At 53.3% G+C, this 22,614-nt stretch overlaps 1 protein-coding gene across 5 annotated transcripts in view; it reads left to right on the top strand.

Moving 5' to 3' along the window:
- The window catches only part of WDR90 (WD repeat domain 90), a 30,948-nt gene that overhangs the window by 1,654 nt on the left and 6,680 nt on the right, over positions 1-22,614 (top strand). For 2 of the 5 annotated variants that reach the window (XM_054843496.1, XM_054843498.1), the window contains exons 5-35: positions 187-357; positions 1,313-1,436; positions 2,199-2,266; positions 2,361-2,470; positions 3,344-3,574; positions 3,844-3,906; positions 4,240-4,308; positions 4,966-5,076; positions 5,187-5,332; positions 5,640-5,697; positions 7,232-7,350; positions 7,537-7,698; positions 8,441-8,571; positions 9,695-9,811; positions 10,325-10,560; positions 11,007-11,146; positions 11,708-11,838; positions 13,070-13,200; positions 13,673-13,834; positions 14,110-14,238; positions 14,769-14,902; positions 14,999-15,036; positions 15,500-15,619; positions 16,044-16,226; positions 17,098-17,198; positions 18,124-18,226; positions 18,686-18,807; positions 19,175-19,334; positions 20,741-20,931; positions 21,205-21,376; positions 22,500-22,611. In XM_054843496.1, the coding sequence (XP_054699471.1) occupies positions 187-357; positions 1,313-1,436; positions 2,199-2,266; positions 2,361-2,470; positions 3,344-3,574; positions 3,844-3,906; positions 4,240-4,308; positions 4,966-5,076; positions 5,187-5,332; positions 5,640-5,697; positions 7,232-7,350; positions 7,537-7,698; positions 8,441-8,571; positions 9,695-9,811; positions 10,325-10,560; positions 11,007-11,146; positions 11,708-11,838; positions 13,070-13,200; positions 13,673-13,834; positions 14,110-14,238; positions 14,769-14,902; positions 14,999-15,036; positions 15,500-15,619; positions 16,044-16,226; positions 17,098-17,198; positions 18,124-18,226; positions 18,686-18,807; positions 19,175-19,334; positions 20,741-20,931; positions 21,205-21,376; positions 22,500-22,611 (4,045 nt within the window). The remainder of the gene's footprint in view (positions 1-186; positions 358-1,312; positions 1,437-2,198; positions 2,267-2,360; positions 2,471-3,343; positions 3,575-3,843; positions 3,907-4,239; positions 4,309-4,965; positions 5,077-5,186; positions 5,333-5,639; positions 5,698-7,231; positions 7,351-7,536; positions 7,699-8,440; positions 8,572-9,694; positions 9,812-10,324; positions 10,561-11,006; positions 11,147-11,707; positions 11,839-13,069; positions 13,201-13,672; positions 13,835-14,109; positions 14,239-14,768; positions 14,903-14,998; positions 15,037-15,499; positions 15,620-16,043; positions 16,227-17,097; positions 17,199-18,123; positions 18,227-18,685; positions 18,808-19,174; positions 19,335-20,740; positions 20,932-21,204; positions 21,377-22,499; positions 22,612-22,614) is intronic. The other 3 variants (XM_054843497.1, XM_054843501.1, XM_054843499.1) reach the window with 3 other exon arrangements.

The raw sequence follows: 22,614 nt of genomic DNA, 5'->3' as shown, positions 1-22,614 counted from the left end.
CCCCTGCGCTGCGGTACCAAGCTACAAGGCGAGTTTTCCCATCTCCCGTCTTGGCGCGGGCCAGCCAAGCCTGGCGCGAGTCTTGCCTGGTAAATACTTTTTCCTTAGCCGCGTTAATCTCGCGTCTCCCGTTCTGCAGCGTCTTTTCCCCTCTTCCCTTTTGCCACCTGCCGCTCTCCTCCCCAGATCTCGCGGGGGCGGCCCCCGCCGACGCGCGCTGGACCTGCCTGGTGCTCGACCTTCACTCCATCCTCTCCCTCTACCTCAACCGCCGCTACAGCCACCTGAAGAGCATCAAGCTCTGCTCCAACCTGCTGGTGAAAAACCTCTGCACGAGCGACTTGGTGTTTGACCCAGGTGAGGAGACGAGACCTCGGGGTGGCCTCCGGTTTCTCCTGTGATTTCCACCCAGCCCGGATGGAACCCGTCGCGGTTTAAAGCCGCTTTTGCAGGCGCGATGCCAGCAGGGCCGCTCGCTGCCCTTACTGTGGCAGCGGGACGTGAAGCAGAAAGGGTAAAATACTTAATACGACGTTAGATTTCCACACGTGCTGGTGAATACAATCTCCTGACCTCTGGAGGAAACTGTCCTCTCATTTTCCAGCTGTAAAAGGGAACGATAAAAACAAAATTAAGTGTTTTACCAAGATATTTTTTTCAGGGAAAAAAATAAAGGTGTTACCAAGCCTCACTTCTCCAAGACCTGTGCTTTTATCTGCCGGAAGAGCCTGTGAGGGTTTTTTTTTGTGTCTCAGAAATCTTCCAAGATACTTTTTGTTATCCACCTGCTCCGTGTGGCAGAGATACTTCAGTCAAAATCTTTGGTTTTGCCTTTCTTTTTTTTCTTTTCGGGCTGGAAATCTGCCCGAACCGACTGGCCTGCTGGAAAGCATCAGTGAGGAGGAAGGTAGAGATGCCGCTTTCAGATTCCTGAAATTTCTTTATGTCTTGAAGACTTTCACGAAGTTACAAACGCGTGAAGGAAAGAAGACATGAAAATGAGAACGGAGCCTTAGCGCAAATCACGTGAAACTGCTGAATCACTCAATACAAAACTAAGTGGATCTTGGGCCTGGGGGATTTTTAATTCGATGCCAAGAGTTTATGCTCTGGGGTCTTCTTTTGGAGGTTGAGAGTTTCGGGAATATTCCGGGTGTGTTAGTTTGTTACAGATGTGGGGGTTGTAATCTTTGTTTTTTCAGGTCTTCTCAAAGAGGGAAGTGATTTGTGCCCACGTCCCACGGGAAACGCGTGATTTCAGCCAGCTCCGTGGGCCTCGCAGAACTTATTCTCTTCATCTCTGTGCCGCCAGGTGTGACCTTCTCCGAAGCCCGGCAAACCGACCTGGCCCGCCACGGGGTCGCTCCCATGCCACGGGAAATGGCTTTCCCTGTGCCGAAGGGAGAGAATTGGCACGACCTCTACGACTACATCAGGTGCGGCTGCTCCCGGCTGCGCTTGGACCCACCGCGGCTCTGGGACCTCCCCGTTCCCCGGCGGGAGGCACGACGGGTTACGCCGCTTAGGGAATGACAGATCCGGACAAAACCGGGGTGAAGCGGAGATATTTTGGTCACCTCAACTCTAGCATTTAGGTGTCATTAACACATCTACCCAGGGCTAAGCTTAATTGCTGATGGGTGATATTTTGGGGCAGGAAAAAGGCCGTAGAGCCACTCCCGTGCCTGACGTTAACACCAGTCCCCTCTCTCGATGATCTCTTGCTGGGATTGCTCCCGTGGCTGACCTTCTGCGCGTGCCGTTCCTAGGGCACGCCTCAGCCTCTTGCTGAGCTAAAGGGTAGTCCGACGGGCTGCTGAGCTGTGATCGGCCGTGACGCCTCATTGGGGGGCAGAAGTAAGCGTACCGTCCTCGGCTTCGGTGCTGGGCTCCCATCGGCGGTGAGGTTTTCGCCAGAGGACTGCGTCGGTCATAAATTGCAGCTCATCGCAGTCATCACTTTAGCGGCGTTGCCTGAAACGCACGCAGTGCCGAGCCGACCCCTGGAAAGTAACGGTGTAGATCAGACCTGGGAGGTGCTTTAGCATCTCTGTATTTAGGGGAGGAGGGAGGAAAAGGAGGAATCTCATCGGAGACGGTGAGGAGGCTTTTGTGCCAGGCAGTGAGTTATCACATGAGATTCCCGGGTGCCGGTGCAGCGTCCCAATTACGCAGCACCTTCCTCTGATTTTGCTCAGGTTCCCAGCCGAGGGGTCGAAGCTGCCGTACGACTTCATCCAGAAGAGCTGCTCGGATCCTGCGGCAGGTGGGAAGTCTGGGGACAGCAGCCGAGGCTGTGCCGCCCCGGGTGAACGCCTCGGGTTTCCGAAAGACCCCAACCCGCTCCTCGTGTCACCCAGGTGGCCAGGTCTCGGAGGACCCCGTCTGCCAGCTGCCCCAGCCGGTGACGCTCACCAAAGCCGTACGTGATCGACTGTCCCTCATCCATCAGATAACCAGTACCAAAGCTGTAAGTATGCCACGGAGGAGGCTGCAACTTCTTCCTTTCTGCCTCCCGTGGAGTTTTTCTGCATGTTTTGGCTTTTGAGTTCCTTTATTTAAGACGCAGAAGGTGCTTGTTGTCCTTTGCAGCTGATCGGGGCAGGTCAGATCCCCGATCCAGGCACAGCCTGTTGACCGCGGCCCCGCAGTTAACGACTGGGTGGTCCAGTGGCACGGAGCAGAGACAAGATAAATGCCAAGTTCCTTGTAATCTCCAGACATCTATCCTCCCTGTCTCAGCTGAGGCAGCAAATAGTTATGTCTTCAAATTATAGATAGGAAATGAGGACTGGAGACTAAAGAACTCGATTGGGTGGCCTCAGGGAGCAGAGCAGTGTGTGGAGTCCGGATTGCAGGCAGCTGCCTTTGTCGCTGATTTTCCCTTCCCTGCTGGTGGTGATGCAGGAGCTGGTGCTCAAACCAGCTTACCAGACAACACGGTGATGGGCTTTTGAAGAGGAACTGGGGGAGAAGACAAAGGAGCGCAACCGCTTTGCTGTTCTGAACTGGGATGTGCCGAGCTGGCTCGCCAGGCGCTTTTAGCCTCCTTTGCTCACTGGAGAGAGGGCAGCTCTTACAGAGACTGTTCAGGGCTGGATCTTTCCCGGGGCTCTGGTTTGCTGTGTGGAGGAGGTGAACCATGTGCAGAGAACACTAGGAGCGTAGGGGGAGCGGCTGGTTAACGTACCTGGCTGAGTTAGGTACCCACAGGGACGCTCTCCCTCTGCGTTGCTCCGTCCTTGTATTGCTGTCAAGAGTCACTTGGGAGAGGCGCGAGTGTCTCCCCGTCTCTGCGGTGGGTGGAGGGCTGATCTCTCTCTGAGATTTTGTTCCTTCTCAGATGCCGCGTTGGTGTCCTGTAATGACGAAAAACATCCCTGAGGTTCACCTGACAGCCCCAGCGCCTCCGAGAGCCGCGCCTGCTGCAGGCCAGGAGCTGGAGAAGAATCAGAGACCGCGTAGCGTGGGGGACGCGGGGCCGTCACTGGCAGTCGGGGATGGTAGCATCCATGTGTACGCTCACCAGAGGAGTGAACAAACCATCCGAGCCATCCACAGCGGCTCAGAGGAGGTGGGTGAGGTGCTGAGGAGTGGCAGCAGCCCAGGGGTGGCTTTGGGATGCTTACAGCTGATGCTTGCGAGCCCGGGAGAAGCAGCAGAGGGAACGCAAGCTTCAGGCTGGAGTTTCAGTTAATCCTGCAGAAGTCCTTTTGCTGGCGTTATTTTTTTTCTGACTAGCGGTTCTCCTTTCCACTAGTATCTTACTTGCCTTGAAAGAGGGACCTTGTGTTCGAATGCACCAACCTTAAGCCAATAATGTCTGTTTACTGATTTGCCCAGAGCGTGTACGGGAAGGGCCCTGGACCAGGCGTGCCGTGTGGCAGGAGAGCCTCTGCCCGCAGGGTAAGAGGACGGCCCTTCCGCAGCGGCCGCCGGCTCTCTGGGCGCTGCCAGGGTGCGGGGAAGAGCCGGCTGTAACCCCCCGGTGTGGGTGGGAGAGCTGCTTAATGCTGGGAAATCCCAGCTCCTCCTTCCTTCCCAATCTGACTTCTCCCCGGTTAAATGCTTGAAAGCCATGCCCTTAACGGGACAGAACCCAAAGCTGCCTCTGTGCTTTAGAGAGAAACTAGCAGTGGGGACGGAGGGGCCGCGTGGGCAGAGAACCTCAGTCCTGCTCTAAATGTGATGGTGCTGTCTGTTGATTTGGCTCTTTTTTTTTTTTTTTTTTTTTTCCAGAGGCTCTTACCAGATCCCATCCTGAAGCTGAGAACGATCATTGGCTTTGGAGGCTGCAGCACCAAGTGGGTCAGTAGATCGGACGGTTTGGGGAGTTTGTCTGTCATCACAGATTGTTTGGTTTTGTTTGGGGTTTTTTTTTTTTTGAGGCACGAAAGGCAGCTGAGTGCCCCCCTTCCTGCACTTCCTGATGGGGGAAACAGCCCCAAAGCAGGTGGGCATGAGTTTATGTTTGTGCACGGGTCTTCCACTGTTACGATGGTGAACTAGAAATTATGGGGGCCTTTTTAGATCTCATAGCTCCTGCGTTTTAACCCATTAAAATTAGAGCTGCTTTGTAGGAGTCTGAAAAGGAAGGGCTGTGGTTTGGGTTGTTTCTGTGGGGTGCTGTGCCTGGCAGGAGCCCAGCTTGTGGTCTGTGTTAGAGTAAAGAAAGGGCTGGTTTGGTGCAGCCAACAACATCCCTTTCCTTGTACCTGCTGTTCATGTAGTAGACACGATTGGGACGGTAAATCCACTGAATTAACCAGGATGTTGGCTGGGCTCTTATTTTGCTTTTGCTAGTTAGAAGAGTACCCGTGCAGGTGAGAGGATGCTCTCCCATACAAGATGTGCAGCAGATCTCCAAGTCTCCTGCCTGTTTAAGAAATCTCTGTAGGTCCAGCCTAGGACCTGAGGCACCTCCGGAGGATCTGCAGCCCTCTCACTCTTGTCTCGGTCCTGCAGGCGCTGTGGACTCAAGACAACGCTGCGGTGGTCTACCCCTGCCACGCCGTTATAGTGACCCTGCAGATCCAGACTGGAGAGCAGAGGTTCTTCATTGGACACACGGATAAGGTGAGTGGAACTCTCCGCACGAGCCCCTCCGCAGCGCTGTCCTTGTACCCCAGATGTGCCCCCCAGGTCCCAAATCTCCTCGAGAGCCTCTAACCTGGCGCTTCTCGCAGGTGTCGGCGCTGGCCTTCAACGGGAGCAGCACCTTGCTGGCTTCCGCCCAGGCTGGTCCCCTGAGCCTGGTGCGTCTCTGGGACTTCCCGACGGGCAGCTGCCTCTCGGTGTTTAAAACCCACGTCCGCTCCCTCTCGTCCCTGAGGTGGGTGTTTCAGCCTGGGCGCGGGGATGCGTTCAGGTGGGTGAAGTGCAGCAGCACGGCGGCTTTTCTGTGCTATTTGTGTGTGATAAACAGGGGTGAATTATAGCTCTGCTTCAGCTGCCCGTGTTTATCACTGAAACCTGCTGGCAGCTGGCCCGGAACAGCCGATACGCTGCCAGCTCCCTCCTGAGCCTATCCCTCAGGTCTTGCTGTCTCCCCACACCCACAACTTGACTCCTTTTATTCCCTGCTGAGATGCGCTCGGGGTACAAGGAGCTGCGTTTCACCAGGTGGCCTCTTCTTGCAGCTTTTCCTACAGCGGAGCCGTTCTGTGTGGCGTCGGAAAGGACGAGCATGGCAAAACGGTGAGGACTAACACTTGGGTTTGGAGGTTTCCCCGTGCCATGCACACGCAACGTGAGGTGGCTGTTCTCCCAGATTATGTAGTTATTTTGCAGACAAACCTCTGCTCTGGGCTTTCCTAGACACGTTCTTCGCTGTAGTCAGAGGGAGATCCCTTTCTCATTAGCTGCTTAGAAAATGCTTCCCTTCTACCTGATGCTTGCGAGTGTTTGCATGCATGATCCTCCGCTGCAAGCAAACAAATTCTTTTGGAAGCAGCCCGAAAGCCCTGCTTGGGTTGAGCTTTGGGGCTCTTTCTGTCCCTGGTGTGGTCCCAGCTACGCGCCCAGGCGGGGTGATTCTGCCTGCACCCTGCAGGGCTCGCAGCATTGCCGCCCACCTCCGCAGCCGTTCTGGCCCTCCGGGGCTGAGGGTGAACGTGTTTGTGTGGTATTTTGAGCTGGAAGGCTTGCAAGCACATAGTGGAGGAATGGGAATTGAAATGGGAAGTTCAGCACTGATTAGAGCCAAAAAAACCTCCTTTTTATAGCATTTAAGGGCAAAATGTGAGGTTTAATCTCTCAGTTCTAAGCATCGCTGTTGGAAGGGATGCTGGGCGCTGAAGCTGCCACCCACCGATGTAGCTAGGGGATGACGCAGATCCCACGTGTAGCAGTCAAAAATAAAATTGTTTCATGAGACTGGGGGGTTTTGCTTTATCAGTGGAACTGTTTTCATCCCCTGATCCCTTATTGACAGCCAGCAGCAATTAGCTGTGCTATCGCTAATTGCCTGCAGGAAAAAACAAACAGCGCTCCGTTGTTTTTGATCCTGGCATGCGGCAGTGGTCTGGGATCCGGGTGGGAGCTGGCGAGCTGAAACCGGGGAGAGGGAGATCAATAGGGCGAAAGCAGGATGGGAGAACGGGGGGGTGCCGGGGGCGGGGGCTGGCCAGCAGCACCTCTCCCAGGGTGATGCCTCAGCCCACCCCGGCCTTCGAGGTGACGCTGGGTCATTTTTTAACGTTGTTCTGAAACGCAGAGTGTCAAATCACTTGTATTTCTTCACCCATCTCCCCCTTTCCTTTGGGGAAAGGGTTTGACTCTCTTGCCCCTCGCGATGGGCGCTGCGAGCACACAAACCCGCGTCAAAGCGCTGCGAGAGCCAGTGCAGCCGGACACGTGCAGCCTCCAGCTCCTGCGGAGCGGCTCAGCCCCGGCACAGCTCTGTCTCGGCAGACAGAGTTCCCACTCCTCTGTGGATTTTCTTTCCAAGTCCTGTTGCCAGGCAGCCCTGGGATTTAGAACCTATAATTATGAATGCCAGACAAATATATTGCTGTGAAGCTTTGCAAAGCTGTTGGACTGTCCTAAACCCTCTGTGCAAGAGGGTTTGGGGTTTTTTTTTCCCCCTGCTTCAATTCTGTTATCAATACTTTGTGCCCAGCTCTGGAGCAGGCTCCGGTATGTGCAGCTCGTCAGCTGCTGTGATGAAAAGCTCTTCTACTGCCAAGTTTTCCACGTTTGAGCAGCTCTGCCATCGTATCTTTTGCTTCAGATGGTGGTGGTGTGGAACGCTGCTCAAGTGACCCGTGGCGGAGAGGTGGCCGTGCTGGCCAAAGCGCACACGGATGTGGACATCCAGGCCTTGAAGATTGCTTTTTTTGATGATACCAGGTAGCGTGCGAAGAAAATAAACAGAAAGCATCGGTTCTGGCACGGCTGAAATCGTGGTGCTGTGGCCATCCAGTTGCCATTCCTGTTCTCGGGCCTTGCTGTCAGGAGGTGGCCCTTGGACACCGATCTTTCCCCAGGGGCTTGGGGAGTCCTGCCCCGATCCTCACGCAATCTCTCCCGGGACAGGATGGTGTCGTGCGGCCGGGACAACGTCAGGCTGTGGCGAGTGCGGAGCGGAGCGTTGCGTTCATGTCCTGTCCGTCTGGGCGAGTACCATTCCCTGGAGTTCACCGACCTGGCCTTCGAGGAGGGACACGTGGCCGAGCGGGAGCCAGAGGACCGCACGCTGTAAGGGGCTGCTGGGCTCCACCGTCACCCATCCCTCCCTTTACGGCTCTCGGTTGCCTTTAGCGTTCTCCTTCCCCCTCCTCTGCGCGAGCATTGCGTCTTGCTTGCATTTTCCCTGCAAAATACAGGTGCCTCCTGGAGCTGGGAGAGCCTCTCTTTTGCTTCCCCAAGGAGATTGGGCAGCTTGCAGATTAGCCCAGGAAATGGGTCTTTCCTCTTGCCATATCTACGTTTTGCCATTTTTAGTGACTCTCTCCCCAACCTGAGGCTTGCAGTTAGCTTTCTGTTGGCAGCAGGAGGAGCGCGGTGCATGTCCTCTTGCGTATAGACAGACAGGCACTTTTTTTTTTGTTGGTTTGTTTTGATTATCAAAGCCAGACCTTTGTTGCTACCACGTACTGTTCCGCAGAGGCAGAGCTGTCGGCTCCGCTGGCCCTGCCTTCCCCCGGGCTGTGTCCTGTGGCAGAGAGAGATTTCCTTCTGAAGCCCACACCGAGCTTTTTGCTCTTTTGCTAATTAATGTTTCAAAGGGACAAGAAATAAAACCCTAGCTCTGACTTGGTTGTAGATTTGTAGGGTGCCCTTGGACACCTCGTTGACCTGTTAGGTTACTCTGAACCAGAATTGCTTTCCATCAGGGAAACGGTTTAACAGGTGAAATAAGCTGGGTTTTTACTAAACCATGCCGGCGCAGCTCCTCTTAACCCTGGGGTGCCGGATCAGGGGTCTCTCTCCTTCACAGCTTTGTCTGCAGCAAGAGCGGCCACGTCTTGGAGGTGGACTACAAGAACGTCTGCATGAGGAGCGTGCGGCGGCTCCTGCCTGCACGGCCCCGGGGCTGCCAGCGGCAGGAGAAGGCAGGCAGCGGCGCAGGTAGGACTGTCTGCAGGCAGGGAGCGCCTCGACCATCGTCGGGGTCAGAAATGACAAACCAACCTCTGGTAAAACGAACCAGCTATTTACCTGCCGCTAAGGATTATTTTGGGTTGATTAGATCCTTGCTAGCTATTTGCCTCTTTAAGAACTACAAATAATCTTCCTTAGTACAGCAAAGTATCATTTTAAGAAAGAATTTTAGCATTTTAAATGCTGATTGCACTTTCAGAGAAACACTACTTTTAGAAACATGAAACAAGGTCTTAATTTGCTGATGGGAGTCTTAATGTAGAGATGGAAAAAGAGCTAAGCAGAGCAATGAAAAAAAGATGAATTTGGGGATTTTTTTTTTCTTTATTCAGCCTGTGCAGAGTGTTTGGGAAATCTTTGTTGCCGTATACCAAGTAGTACAGCTTTCAGCTCTTCCATTAATTTTAACAGCAGGAAGAATTCACTTTCAAGTGCGATTGCTCCGATATCTTAAAACTTAGTGTGTAGTTTGGCAAATTGAGCTAATTAATCTAGAGCATGCCCCTTTGAGAGGTATGTAACTCTGGCTCTCACTTTGTGGGTGAGAAAACGCCCAAGAAGAGATGAAACAATGTCCTTGGGCGTCCTCCTGGTAGCAGTGCTGGCTCTCGCCAGCGCTTTGACCAATGGACTTTATACTCGGATCAAAAAATCCCAGTTTCTCTAGATCTGTATTCTCTCTCCTTACTCACTACGCTGCAGAGAGGATTTGAGAGATGGAAATGAAATGGGTTTTGTATCTCAGACAGTTAATCCAGGACATCCCTTGCCACAAGATCCTGTTCAAGGCAAAAAATGTGGCAGGGTTTAGAAAGTGGTAAGGATTTTTCTGTGCCTGGTGAGAGTTGCACGGTGGTAAAGACGAGTGCTGGAAAGGGATGGGGACTGAACACGGTTTGGGTCCGGAGAAGGGCTGGCTGAGACTCCTCAGCCTGTACCGTCACTGTGGGATTCCTGGCTGCTGCTTCTCCGACTTCAGCCGCCGGTGCGGTTGGACCATTGGAGTCGGTTTTCTTGGAGGGGGCAACTCTCAGCTTGAGTTTTCTCGTTTCAAATGTACGATACCTTGTGTTGTTTTTTGGGTTTTCAGGCCCTGGGATCGCTATAAACAGTATTAGCGTCTCCTCAACCTTCTGTGCCACGGGTTCGGAAGACGGCTACCTGCGGCTGTGGCCGCTGGACTTCTCAGCCGTTGTCTTAGAGGCAGGTGAGTAGAGCTGGGACCGGTGCTCCTGAGCTCTGCGTCTCCATCAGCCTGCTGCTGTGAAGCCAAAGCTCCGCTGCCACATCTCCTAAAGCAATTCTCATGAACGAGGGCATCTTTTGTGCCTGCTGTCTCTAGGGGTGGCTGGCTGGCTTGGAAGTCTTTTACTTCAACAACAATTGTTCATGTTCATTCTTGTAACTTGTAGGAGAAAGGCAGGATTTCCTGGGTGAGAGCAGGCACTCGGTCCCGAGTTCTGTGCCCTTGTACCCATGGCTCTTCTGTCCATGAAAACTTGGGGGACAAGTCGAGCAGTTCTCCACTCTTTTTGAAACAACCACCATAACAGCAGAGACTAATTTGTCACTAAACTCAAACCTGCAGGCGTTCAATCCTGAGGTCACGTGGGATGCTCCTTCCTGTGTGCATTACTTTCCTAAATGTGAATGAATCTGGCTCGGTAGTTGTGCTCCAGCTCTTCCGGGGGGGTTTGCTGACTCCTGTGTCTTCCCCCAGAGCACGAGGCTCCGGTGAGTTCTGTCTGCATCAGCCCGGACAGCCGCAAGGTCTTGTGCACGACGGCTGCTGGGAATCTGGGCTACCTGGATATCCAGTCCCGGGACTATAACACCCTCATGCGCTCTCACGAGGACTCCGTTCTGGCGTTCTCGGTGGAGGGGATTTGGAAGCAGATGGCAACGGTGTCTCGGGACAATACCATCCGAGTCTGGGACCTCGTCTCCATGCAGCAGGTAGGTGAGATGAGAGTCAGTAGGTGTCTTGCATTTATTAATGGTCTCCCTGGTCTCTGGTCTAGTTATCAGAGCTCCATAGTTCAAGAGCCCTTAAATGTCCTCCCTGAAGCACGGGGCGGGGGGTACCGTGGACAAGAAAACCTTTGGAAGTAAGGAGTTCTGAGAGTTTTAGCTTAATGCAAATTTGGCTTTAGCTTCTTGAAGGTATTGTTAAAAAAATATTTTCTTTTCCTCCATCATTTGAATATTGCTTTTTAACACAAATCATAATACCCAAGGGCTTCAAATGCCCAAAGACTCGGGATTTACCTTGGGCATTAGATCCATCCAGGCAGGATGGGATTTCTGTTGTGGGACACGCTCACAGTGGAGGTCTGAGGCTGTTTAGTTGTTAGGTACGGCTTTATCCAGCTTTGTGCCTGCTGTGTGTCTCTTCCCCGCAGCTGTATGACTTCACAGCTGCAGATGAAATGCCGTGCGCTGTGGCCTTTCACCCGACCCAGCAGATCCTGGCCTGTGGCTTTGACAGTGGGATGGTGCGGACCTTCAGCTTGGCTGCCTCCGATCTGCTGGTGGAGCACAAGTAAGGGCTTGCAGCAGGAGCTGCACCGGGGCAGGTCCTGGTCTAACTGGGGGTGTCCTGGCAAGAGTCACGGTGATAATCGTGGAGGTGGGCAAGGTGCTTTTCTTGAGCTCGACAATGCTCACGTCCCAGCTGAGTGCTTTTCAGGCAGAGATAACCTGCTGTGCCAGAGCTCTGGTGGTAAGAGTCCAACTGGCGAAGGCTGTGAGGGCTTTCTTTATGGCTTCCCGGTGGAGAGCTGGCCAACAGTAGGAAAAGGCTTGTCCTAGAGAGCAGCTGACCAGGGAGCCCTTGCCAGCCTCGGCATGGGAAGCGGAGGATGCTCCAGAGGGAGAGGGACCACGTCCCATCCAGGGACAGCTGGAGTGCTGCACTTGCTGCTCGGCTTTCCGAAAAGTTGGAGAGTTGATTTGTCCTGGGCTGCTGCAGGCGTGAGCCCTGTGGGCTCCTCTGCCCACCCCTGATTATTTTGCTCCCCTGGGTTCTTCACGTTCCTACTGTTTTCTGGGGTTTTGTTTGATTGTTTTCCTCCCCTTTTTCATGTTTTCTACCTTCTTTCAGGCAGCACCGCACTGTGATCACTGGACTGACCTTCTCTCCGGACGGCAATTTCATGTTCAGCTCCTGTTTGCAGGGAACTCTGGCTCTTTACAGCTCTGTGGCGCAGAAAAGCCACGTCCTGAGAGTCCTGGGTAAGACTCTGGAGTTCTGGGTTGCCTTTCTTCTTTTTTTGGTAGCACAGACATCCTAGCACCAAAGCCAAACCAGACTCAGCCTACTCAGAGAGATATTTTCTGATGAACCTTCTGAGCTGTGTTTATACCGTATGTGTGAGCCAACCCTTCCCTACCCGTCCTGGTTCAAATGCTCTCAGCTTGCTTGGTCTTTTAATTTCATGAATGCGCTTGAATCGCAGAGACCTGCCCTTTCAGGTCTGGCTTCAACAGCGCATTACTTAGAAGCAACACGTGTGGAGTCTTCCTACTTATTCATGCCCAAGCCCTGACTCTTTTCATTTGGTGGATGTGCAGTTTAATTTGTTTAAAACTGAGTCGTTTCCCTAATCCTGCGCAAAGAGCCGCGCTGGTGAGCAGAGAAGGTGGAAAGCTGCAGGCAGGGGCAAGGAAGCTTTGAAACATTAATGTCGTGTTTAATGTACGCTTTTGAAATGAACTGTGGCAGGGAAAGGGAGCTCCATTATGCGATGTTGTACAAAGAGGAGGATCCTGCCCCAAGAAATGTGCAGTTGAAGTAGGTGGAGAAGGAAAAAGGGGCTCCAAGAGATCAGGGAATTTGTCCAAAGTCACCCAGGTTTGGTGTCAGTGCTGCAGCTGGACCTTCACATTTTGACTCTGCTCTGAAACTGTGTTCGCTGCCTGGCCGTGTTCCAGGGACGGAACAGTGGAATTCTGCTAGTGGAATTAATACAGGGAATTGCTCCAATTTCTGTGATTTTTAGACCTTTGGGTCTATCTGCCCACCGGACTGACATCAGCTTGGTGGGGTTCGGCACTGACTTCATTCTGCGCAGGGTTCAGACACCCAGGCTGCAGCCGAGATCTCACGTTCATAGCTTCTTGTCACAGCTTCTTGTAATGTTAAAAAATAAGCACTAAAATCAATTTTATTCCCTTGACTTTGTTCTGCTCTTCTTGAAAACACCGCACGTTCAGTCAGGTGACAAGCCACGTATCCAGCCCTTGTCTTTGAGGTAGCTCGCTGCATGCTTTGGGTGTTGCAGATAAAATTTGTAGCGTCTTCTACAACAGAGGTTGCTTCTTTCTTAGGCCAGAACGCTAACCCAAGGCTGATTCGGAGGCAGGAGAAGCTGCAGCCAGCGGTCAGCAGCACCATCACAGAGTGAGCTGACTGCAGCGTGAGCTTTGCTCCTCTCTTCACTCTCTCTCTTGCTGTGGTCCTCAGGTAACGTGGTGGCCCGGGATGCTGGGAATGGTCCAGATGCTTTGGTGGTCAGTGGGGACAGCCGTCTCTTGGCCTTCGTGGGTCCCTCCAAGTACGTTGTGACCGTGATGGAGGCCTGCTCTCTAGATGAGGTACCCAGCAGGTTCCCCGCGTTCCTGGGGGAGGGTGGGGAGCACGTGCCACAGGGGAAATTGCCGTAGGCTGCATCAGATGAGATGGATCGGGGGGGCCTTGGGCACCAGCCGTGTTGGAGACGGCCCTTCCCTGCACAGCAGACGCTTGCTCAGGGTGTTTACAATGAGGTTTGTTTTTCATTCTGTGAGATAGAAACAACAAAGTCAAGGTTGCTTCATCTCCGGCTTCGTTCCCCTCTAGACAGATAATTTGGAGAAGCTTTGTGTAGACAGTCAGCTCCGACCTCTCTTTGTGAGCGGCTCTCCTGGGCAGTAGGCACATTGCCTGGACCCTTGCAGCCCCTCATTAGGTGGGAAGGGAAGGGTCTGGGGGGCTCCGTAGCCTCACGTTAGGAGAGCCACGAGAGCAATCTGAGGCTTCTGCAGTATTTGCTCCAGGATGTTTGTTCAGTAGCTCCTTGTTTCACAGCTGCTGAGGGTGGACATCAGCATCCTCGATTTGAACAGCACGGCCTTGGACTCTGCAGTGAGAGTCTGCTATGCTCCGGCACCTCGAGGCGAGCTCCTGGTGTCCACTTCTTCCAGGAAAATCCTTGTGCTCGATGCAAAAACGGGACGACTGGTGCGAGAGGTAGGACACTACAAAATCTGTGCACTGAGGTCTTGTGTCGTGTGGGGCTTTGGCACTTCATGTCACTGTATGTGGCTAAACGAGAGAGTAGCTCATGCTGGAGCTCACAGGCTTCAAAGAAACAGATGAGTGGCAAGTGTGTAGCTGTCCTGGTGCGGTCGTGCTCGGGGTGAGCCTGAGCTTGTCCTTGTTTTCTGTGCTGTCACACTCCTGAAGCGTAAGTATGGACGTGAACTAGCTCAGGTAATGCTGCTGGTGCCGTTTCTTGTCCTCAGGTGTCTCCTGTGCACAAGCTGTCCTGTTCTTCCTTGGCGCTGAGCAAGGATGGCAGGTACCTGCTCACTGCTGGCGACAAAGTTATCAAAGTGTGGGACTACCGGATGCGCTTTGATATCAACTTCCAGGTACTGCCTGCAAAGGGAGAGAAGGGGGGTGATGGTGCCCTGATCAAGTATTTCTGAATCCCTGGAGAAGAGAGCAACAAATGCCCTCTGTGTGACTTGGCCCAGTGTCCCCAGTCCCAGTTTGCCCAGCAGCTGAGAAACGCAGCCCTGTTCCCACGTTGTCATCGCGCCGTGCACAGAGCACGGGCCGGGGCTGCTGGAGCACTGCACCTAGGGAGACCCTCCACGAAGGACAGAGGTAGGTGTTACCTCTGTGCCAGGGACAGAGCCACCCAGAGAAGAAAATGGGTTTCAGAGGTATTGAGAGCTAGGATGAGACCTTGAGGGTTTTTGGCTTCTGCTCGTTTCTCCAGATCAGTGTGTTGAAGGTCAACCCTAGGTTGATCAACCCTAGGTCTGAGCACTGTAGGTGTGGTGCTGGCCTCTGAGATGATCTTCTGCTGAGGCTGCCCAGGGCAGGGAGCGCAGTAACTACCATCCTGATAGGACGGGCGCGGTGATGGAGAAGTTCAAGGCATGCTCTCTCCCAGGTTTACATCGGCCACTCGGAGCCAGTGTGCCAGGTGGCCTTCACGCCAGACCAACGGCATGTCCTCAGCGTTGGAGATGCCATCTTCCTGTGGGATTTCCTGGCTCTGCCCGCGGAGATGTCACCCCCAGCCAGGTATGTGTAGCGCGCGGGGCAGTGGCTTCCCCTGCTTCCCCTTACTCCCCTGCCCCGTCCCTCCTCGGTGTAACGCCGGTCTCCTTGCCTTTCCAGGGCTCGTTCCTCCGAGGCCGCTCCGCTGCCGGGAGCGGGTGAGTTTGCCTCCCCTCATGGCTTGCGCAGGTCGGCAGCTCTTCCAGCGCTGCTCTTCATGGCAGAGGGTAGGGGTTGGGGGTTTTTGGCTCCATCCCTCAGGGAGTCAGATAGCAGGGCAGCTAACCGGCTAATGAGCCCCAATTAAGTCTCCAAATAACTAGCACTTCTGGGTGGGAGTCTCCCAAGGAGGGGATGTTCTGAGCAGAGCCGCTCTGGGTTTTGTGGTAGGTCTTTCAGCTTTTGCCTTCTGTCTTTCCCTGCCTCCATCTCTTCTGTCTTCTTTTTCCCTGCCCTCACTGTCCCTCTCTCTGTCTGTCCCTCCCTTTCTTGAAGGACAGAGGAGAAGCGGCTTCTCCTGCGTAGGAGGAAGCTGGAGAAATGAGCTCGGAGGTATCAACCCAGGAGGATGAGAGGGTCTAAGCGGTGAAGGAAGTTACACAAACCCTTTTCTTTTCTCAGAAGGGAGCTCTGAGAAGCTAAAGGATGCCTCTGAGACGCCTCGGCAGACAGTTCCTCTTCCATTGTTGTCCTCGCCACCGTGTTTGGATGTCAGCTCTGTTCACCAAGCGGGATGTCAAAGTAAGAGGAACTGCTTGCAGGAAAGGGGAAAATTAATTGCGTTTTAGGAAAAACTCCTTGCCTAGTTCAGCAGCATCCTTGGAGCCATCCCTGCCCGTGATCCCCTGCCTGCAGTGTGACAGACCCGTCTGCACTGTCCTTCCCCTACCTTGGACAAAGCCAGCCAGAGGTGTCGGGGTTCAGCACCGCTTTATCCTCTGCTCTCCTCTGTAGACTGAGCTGCTGGCACAGCTTCCCTGAGGGTTGTGGTAAATACCTTGCTGGACACACCTACGAGGAAATGCCTGTTTTGCCCTCCACTCTAACAGAGGGGCTGTTACACAGAGCAGGAGAATGACACTGCCGGAATCAAAGGGTTGGTCGCACGTGAAGCAGTCCTGAAGGACACCAATGGCTTTGTCCTCCCACTAACCTTTCTCTTCAGGTATTTTCTCCGAGTCAGACAAAGAGGAGGAAGCAGGTCTGCCGGGCAGCAGCAGGATGATGGCGAACGGAGACAAAGATGCCTCGGTCCCTGTGGTGGAGTCGGTCGGGAACGAGGAGCTTGTTGTTGTGAGGCCCAAAGTGAGACAGGAGAGCTCGAGGGCTGCTGGTGAATCAGCAAACGGTAAATCAGGGGTGTTCCCATCCGGTACGGAGCTTGGCTCCTTAGACCCGTGCACATCGTGCCCCTACACGGCAGCTTGGTCTAGCCCAGAAAAATAAAGACAGATTAATATTAATGAAGATAGACCCAGACACGTGCTCGGAGTTCCAAGATGAAGGGCAGCAAGGTGTTCCTCGGGTTTCTTCCCTGGGGTGAGATTTACCAAGGGAAGTCAGCGTTGAGGGAAACTCACGTTGCTCCCCAAGACTGTTTGTTTTTCTGGCCCTTCCCCTGCTGCTGCTTCTCGGCACGCCAGAAGCCCCTCTTCAGCTTGGAGCCGATATCATCTCTAAGTGGCGCGTTCTATTAAACCCGTCTGAAATTAAAGCTCCCGATGTCTCTATTAATAGATGTGCAGCCTCAAAGCTGCAGCAGTTTGTGGCGAGCCGCCAGAAGCAGGCAGCTGCCAGCACTCAGCCCCAGGCAGGACTTGTTGGAAAGCTTCAACATAAAACTGCGCCTCCGCCGCTCTCGTTAAAGACCCTTTCCTAGCTGTGTGGCTTATGATTTCGCAGCGATGCCCGGGGCACGCAGCGTGCATGCCCTGAGGCTGTTTGCAGCGTGGTGTGGCTGAGCGGGATGAGGAGGGGAGATGGATGTTCCTCCTTCGCTCCTGGGAAGCTGGTGCTTTTCCTCTGGGCAGTCATGTAGGAGCGCATGTGATGCTGCAGTCTGATTTTTTTGCCTTGTACGTGTGTGTGTGTGTGTGTGTGTGTGTATGCACACACATGCGCAGCATCTGAATGGACAGCAAGCCGCAGCCTGGCTGCTGCTCCTGAACCGTTCCCAGGAGCAGCATCCCATAGGTACTGTCGTCTTTTTTGTGTGGCAGAACCCAGGAAGGAGACCAGAAGTCCCAAGTCCCAGTGCTCCATCCGCCCAGATTCCTACCGGCATTTCACTCCTCGTTTTAAGGCATCGGTGCTCCCCCAGGTGAGAATTGTTCCCTGGGCAGGTGGCGAATGCGCATTTTTGGGGGCTGGCATAGGTGGATTTTCCAAATTTGTTTCCATTTTCTTCTCTGCTTGAAAGCAATTTGTGAAATATACCCCTGGGCCTGATGTTCAATTAGAAACTCCTAACATTAGTTCCCCTTTCTCCTCTACATGCAGCTCTTTCCAGACTAGTAAAAAGTGAGTTGTGATCAACTCTTTCTGTTCAGCAAATCTGCATACATTTTTTATTCAAAAGAAATGGAAATGGCATGTGCTATTGAAAGTGAAAGACGAGTGAGCAATGGAGTGATTCATCAAGCGCACATATTTGCGAGCAGATGCGTTGGCAGAGCAGGCTGGGGAAGGCAATCCATCGAGCGTAGTGAAGATAGTCAAGGCGCAGCTCTCGCTCTGTTAACAAACAGAGCAATAATAAAACAGAAACTTAACCTTTTCCTAAGCTCCGCTGTTCACGGTGCTGGGAGAAAAGCTACGTTCAGCTTGCACCCTCAATTCTCTCCTCCATCCTTCCACCTGGTAGTGTTTTCCTACACACAGTGTCTTCCTACAGAAATGTCTACATCCCCAAGTCAGCAAAACCCGTTGAACTCTTTCCCAGCAGGATTAGCAGCTGCTCCCGGGATGGGCAGTTGCTGCCAGCCTGTTTTGTGGCCCATCTGAAAGCATCTGTGCCTGGTTTTGCTGGTGCAGTTTCTCTTTTGTATGTGTAAGTGTGCACTTTGGTACTCAGCCATTGATGTGTTGAACTTGAGCTGTGTGAGTAGTGGCGTGAATTTGTGTGTTGTGTGTGTGAGGAGGTGTGTGTGCATGCACGCGCGCTTTTTCTTACGTGGGTGTTGAACGTACCTGGCCGGGCCATCCTTCTAGGGCTTATTTTAAGCCAACATCTACTTTTCTTGCAGAGTTTCTCATCTCCTCCGGCTGGCAGCGAGGTCTTGAAGCTGAAAGCAGTGATCGGCTACAATGGAAATGGCAGAGGGAATATGGTGTGGAACCCGGACACAGGTACACCAGGAAGGCTCTGGGGGGGGCGGGAGGTGTGCGTACTGAGCCACGTTTACGATCTTGTAGCTGTTGGGTTGGGATCTTTGCTTTAACGCAGGGATTCTTTACATTGGTAAAACCCAGTAACCCTTCTTCTTTGCTGTTGGCAAGCATTAGTTGATACGGGCAGAGTCAGGCTTCGGCTGCCACGTGGATAGAGCAGGAGGGAAGGCTCTTACAGGGGCCATCCTGCCTCCTTTCTCCAGGCTGGAGCGATGCCCGACAGCTCTGCTTTGCTCAGGTTAGGGGATGGGAGATTCTACTCCAATTGACCTGATGGGAAAGATGTTATGTCAAAGAGTCAGCTTTTACGTCTTACTGAGAAAAAGAATTTTCCTGAATTGCAATGTCGTTTGTAGTGGGTGCTGTATGTGAAGCCTTTACCTGAAAACATCCCCTGTCCTCCTCCTCCTCTGCTAGGCTTCTTCGCCTACACCTGTGGCTGCGTCATCGTGGTTGAAGACCTGCACTCGGGATCGCAGAATCACTGGCTTGGCCATGCAGAGGAGATCTCTACGCTTGCCCTCAGCCACAACGCCCAGGTAGGAGAAGCTTCTGCTGCGCCGGGCTGGGTTTTGTCTGTGTCGCTTCAGGCTAAAGGAATGTCACGGACTAAAATCTTGTTCCTTCTCCTGCCTGCTGCGTGGAGACCTGAGGTTATGGAAATAAAACAAATGTTTTTGGAGCCTAGCTATCCATTGTGCTGGCTCAGTGTGACAGTAAAGGCTGCTCCCTTCCTCTGGGTGATGCTACCATTCCCTCCTGCCGTCAGCTCGTGATGGTTCTTGCAGAATTTTTCATTTGCCAACCGCATTGCTTTAATTTGAGGCTAAGAGTTGCTAAGACTAACTAATGAAGCGTTCTCTAATTATTTACCAAGGTCTCAGTGACAACATACCATTCTGTTAGGTTCTTGCCTCTGCTTCGGGAAAGAGGAACGGAGACTCCCATTGTCAGATCTGCCTCTGGAACATCCAGGATGGGGTTTGCACAGCAAATCTCTTCCATCATGAGACACAAGTACAAGCCATGGCATTCTCTCGGGATGATAGATTCCTTGTTACTCTAGGTGAGTATACCTGTAACACCAGGCGTGGGTGCAGGAGTACGCCCTAGAGCAGACAGCTCATGAGAGGAAGATGCTCTAAGCGTGCAATACCTGCTCATGGGTACGAAGCTGTTGCTTGGTAGCCTCGGGACAATGAATAATGCAGCATGTAAAACGGCAAGTGATGTGGGGTCCTCCTGCCTGCAGAGGTAATCTTTGCAGCCGAGCGTGCTTCCAGGGTGCTGTCGCAACGTTTCGAGGGGAAGCACACACCCCGTGCATCTCAGCCATGGGCATGAACGCTGGGCTCCCCCCGGCTCCCCTGCAGTTCTTTCTCATTGCCCCAGCTAGTTCATTTTTCTGGACGTTACAGCATTGTTCTGCTGGCTCCCTACTGCTTGTTAAGGCTGTGTAAATAGTTTGCAGTTACTATATATAGTATCCAAAGAGAAAAGCCTTCTTTTGGACTTCTCATTGCTCCTTAGGTGGAATTGCATAGAAGTAGCCAGGCTTCAAACTGCGTGCCTCCTGCCAGGCAGCAATGCCAGCACACGATGGACGCTCAAGCTGTCTGTTTTCTTTAGGCAGGGGACGTTTAAAGGGCAAATATGCAATTAGTAAGTTCCTGTTTTGCATGAGAGAGGACCTGTGGAGCCGGGCGATAGGCTCTCTCTGGGCTGATGAGTCTGCCCTTGGAAAAAAAGTGAGCTTTGCTGGAGAGGAAGAGAGCTTTGTGCTCTTCATGGAGCAGTGCGGGAGAGGAGCCGTCCTCCTCCTCTTGCTCCAGCTCTGGTCTGGGCTGCAGAGAGGAGAAGACCTGAAAGTCTCCACTGGGATTATGGAAAGGCAGGAGGAGAGCACTGTCCTGCAGAGCTCTCTGGGAGCTGGGGATGCTTTTGCTGTCACCGAGGCCAGCACCTTCTGCTTCCATTAAGATCAGCTCCCATCTCAGCTTTGACCCCAGCAATGGTGACATCCCTTTCTTATTTCAAGACTGTTGTTAGCCCTGAGCGCGCAGTATCGCTGGAGGGCCTGTGTGGGGCGTACGTTGAGATGTGCAGGAGCTCCTAAGGATGTAGAAACAGCAGAAAACGTGCTCTATCTGCTGAAATCCCTACCACACCAGCCACCGGCCGGTTCAAACGCTGGTTGCAGACCCTGCCGCAGGGCCAGACATGCTACAGCCCCCAGCACGAAGCATTGGGCCAGTTCTATCTGTCCTCAACTCGGCTGAGGACCTATCGTGTCGCGCAGCTTTTGCTGAGCACGCAAGAAGTCGTGTCCGAGCCCGGGACGGTGTTCGCAGCAGTTGTCTCTGAACAGCTAGACAAAGGAGCGACAGAGTTGATGCGTGTGTGCAGTGTGCGTGCTTGCGAGCGTCCTGGGGCTACAGACCTTCCTCCTCCTGTCTTTCGTGTTCTACCTAGGGGACTACAGCGACCAAACCATTGCTCTGTGGAATACCTACACGTATGAACTCATGTCGTCGACTTGTATCTTGGAGCCAGTCCATGATGTGGCTTTTAGTCCTCGTTCTCACAGAGAACTGGCCTGTGTGGGGAAGGGAGGCGTGACATTTTGGCTGTTGGAGCAGCAGGGAGTGGATGTCAACCTCAAGGTAAACCTCAGTTTTAACTTCTTTTAACATTTATGTTCAGCATCTCTGACTTCTTTTCCAAGCCCCTGGTGAGTGCGATGGAGGCTCTGTCCCCACAAGTCCGTGAGAGCTGATAATTTCTCTCAGTGAGATGATGTTGGCTGGCCGTGAGTGGCTTTCACTTGTATTTGAGGCATTAACTGCATGAATTCAGGGTAGGAGGAGGGGGTTTATTTTTCCCCAATGTAGGTAAGCACCATGTTCTCTTTGACCTTGTTGTTTTATGTGTTCCAGCAGGTTCATCAGGCCCCTGCCCCAGACGTGTTAGGGCCGGTGGAGCTGACCTCTATCTGTTATGGTGCCGACGCACTTCTTTATAGTGGGACCAACTCAGGCCAGATCTGCGTGTGGGACACCGAGACTAATTGCTGCTTCATGACGTGGGAGGCCGACGAGGGCGAGATCGGTGGGTGCAAAAACACCCCGGGTGTCTGTCAGGGCTGTAACAGGGAAACTCGTTAGGAAAGAACAGCAATGAGCTCACAGAGCTCCGATTTCAGCTGGGCTTGGTAAACCAGTTTGCTGTGTTGGGTGCAAGACGTGTGGGGTGGCAAAGGATCTGTGACCTGGGTTTCCTTGGCATCCCGGGTTTGCTGGGGGGTTCACCTCTGGTGTGTAAAAACACTGGCTGTTGGGCTGCAGAAGACCCCCGCAACACTGCCCAAATGAACGGGTGCCCTGGCTGTCAGGAGCACACCGTGGGTGATGGCCGAGAGCGGTGGATGCTCACGAGTGCCCTTCAAGGAACCAAATGAAATTCAACAAGGGCAAGGGTAGGGTCCTGCACCCAAGGAGGAATAACCCCAGGCACCAGGACAGGTTGGGGGTTGACCTGCTGGGAAGCAGCGCTGCGGAGAAGGACCTGGGAGTGCTGGTGGACAACAAGCTCTCCATGACCAGCAGCGTGCCCTCGTGGCCAAGAAGGCCAATGGTACTTGGGGGGCATAGAGAAGAGCGTGGCCAGCAGGTCGAGGGAGGTTCTCTTCCCCCTCTGCTCTGCCCTGGTGAGGCCACATCTGGAGTTCTGTGTCCAGTTCTGGGCTCCCCAGTTCCAGACAGACAGGGAACTACTGGGGAGAGTCCAGCGGAGGGCTGCAAGGATGATGAGGGGCCTGGAGCATCTCTGGTGTGAGGAAAGGCTGAGAGAGCTGGGGCTGGTTAGCCTGGAGAAGAGAAGACTGAGAGGGGATCTGATCAACACTTATCAATATCTAAAGGGTGGGGGTCTAGAGGAAGGGGCCAGACTCTTCTCAGTGGTGCCCAGCGACAGGACAAGGGGCAACGGGCACAAACTGGAACACGGGAAGTTCCATCTGAACATGAGGAGAAACTTCTTCCCTCTGAGGGTGACCGAGCCCTGGGACAGGCTGCCCAGAGAGGTTGTGGAGTCTCCTTCTCTGGAGAGATTCCAAACCCTGTGCAACCTGCTCTGGGTGATCCTGCTTTGGCAGGGGGTTGGACTGGATGATCTCCAGAGGTCCCTGCCAAGCCTGACCAGTCTGTGAATCTGTTCCTCTGTGGCCTCCCAGGTGCGCTGGTGTGTCGGTGCGACAGGCTGGTGAGCGGCAGCAACACAAAACGCATCCGCCTGTGGGCAGTGGCTGCCGTGCAGGAGCTGAGGCTCAAAGGTCCCGATGCCAGGTA

This window comes from Grus americana, chromosome 15 (genome assembly GCF_028858705.1).
Source record: "Grus americana isolate bGruAme1 chromosome 15, bGruAme1.mat, whole genome shotgun sequence".
NCBI classification, from domain to species: domain Eukaryota; kingdom Metazoa; phylum Chordata; class Aves; order Gruiformes; family Gruidae; genus Grus; species Grus americana.
This window is presented reverse-complemented; position numbering and strand designations above follow the sequence as displayed.